The following is a 1,042-nucleotide window of genomic DNA, read 5'->3' as shown; positions in this document are numbered from 1 at the left end:
GATCTTCTACTGCCTGCCTCTATCCCGCTTCTCTGCACACCCTCTGCAGCCACAGAGCGGAGGGATCAGGCGGTGCGTTCTGTTTTTCGCTTGCTTCTTCCATTATCTCGTGCTGCCCTGAACGTTCACGACCTCAGCCATAGCTGTATAGATGCCCGCATATTCCGTGTCAGGCCAACTTGCGCGCGCAAGCGCCACACCTCACCCGCCTGTCCACCCGACGGTGCTGACACCGGTGTATCATCAGTCGTCCCATCCCCGACCTCCACCACGGGGACTTAGAGACCTCTTTGGTGAAGAGCCCGCATATGAGAAGCAGCCGGAGGACCGTGCCGGCTGGCTACTCGGGGCGTTTTTTCATACGTGGCTTGGCGACCTCATGCAGCGCGCGGCGCGAGAGGAGCTGACCATGGATGGGCTGCCGCGCCCGATGCGCGAGTACCGCGCCTACAACGCTGGCGTCGCGCTGTCGGCGGAGCTGCAGCGCCAGCGAGCGCGCCGCCATGCGTGGGACGGCTACGTCGGCGCGCGCGTCGGCGTGCGCTGGGACGACGCCAGCGACGGCGTGCTGCGCTGGGTGGGCGCGGTGCAGCAGTACGGCACGCCGGGGCGGCTGTACGCGGGCGTGGAGTGGCGCGTGGCCCCGTCGCGGCGCCGTGGCTGCTGCGTTCGGCGCTGCATGGGGTGGCTGCTGTGCCGCGGATGCAGCGCCCCTGTCCCGGAGCAGGGTCCCGGCGCGTATCACCGCGGCGAGGTGGATGGCGAGCACCTGTTCGACCCCGTGGAAGACGACACGGTGCTGACGTGCGAGCGAGTCGAGGACGTTGTGTTTCGCCTGGGATTGCGGGATGACGCAAGCCAGGTTTCATCCACGCGAGCGTTGCTAAAGGAGCTACCGGAGTCCGCGCAGCAGTGTCCCCACCCCATTCAGGTGTGGTGGGCAGTGTGGACGCTCTTCCGCCAAAGCATAATGCACGTTGTTGTTCTCGGCATCATCCGAAACGGATGCCAGCTGATGACTCCTCTCTTGTTGAAGTGGTTT

The 1,042-nt window shown here is 65.3% G+C and overlaps 1 protein-coding gene across 1 annotated transcript; it reads left to right on the top strand.

Moving 5' to 3' along the window:
• Window positions 1–151: 151 nt before the first annotated feature.
• On the top strand, window positions 152–1,042 carry LDBPK_311310 (ATP-binding cassette protein subfamily C, member 6, putative; the record flags this gene model as incomplete). The annotated part of the gene is made up of 1 exon (XM_003863174.1): window positions 152–1,042. A coding segment is annotated over one exon (891 nt), but the record flags the coding sequence as incomplete, so codon positions are not given.

Source organism: Leishmania donovani, chromosome 31 (assembly GCF_000227135.1).
Source record: "Leishmania donovani BPK282A1 complete genome, chromosome 31".
Taxonomy (NCBI): domain Eukaryota; phylum Euglenozoa; class Kinetoplastea; order Trypanosomatida; family Trypanosomatidae; genus Leishmania; species Leishmania donovani.
This window is presented reverse-complemented; position numbering and strand designations above follow the sequence as displayed.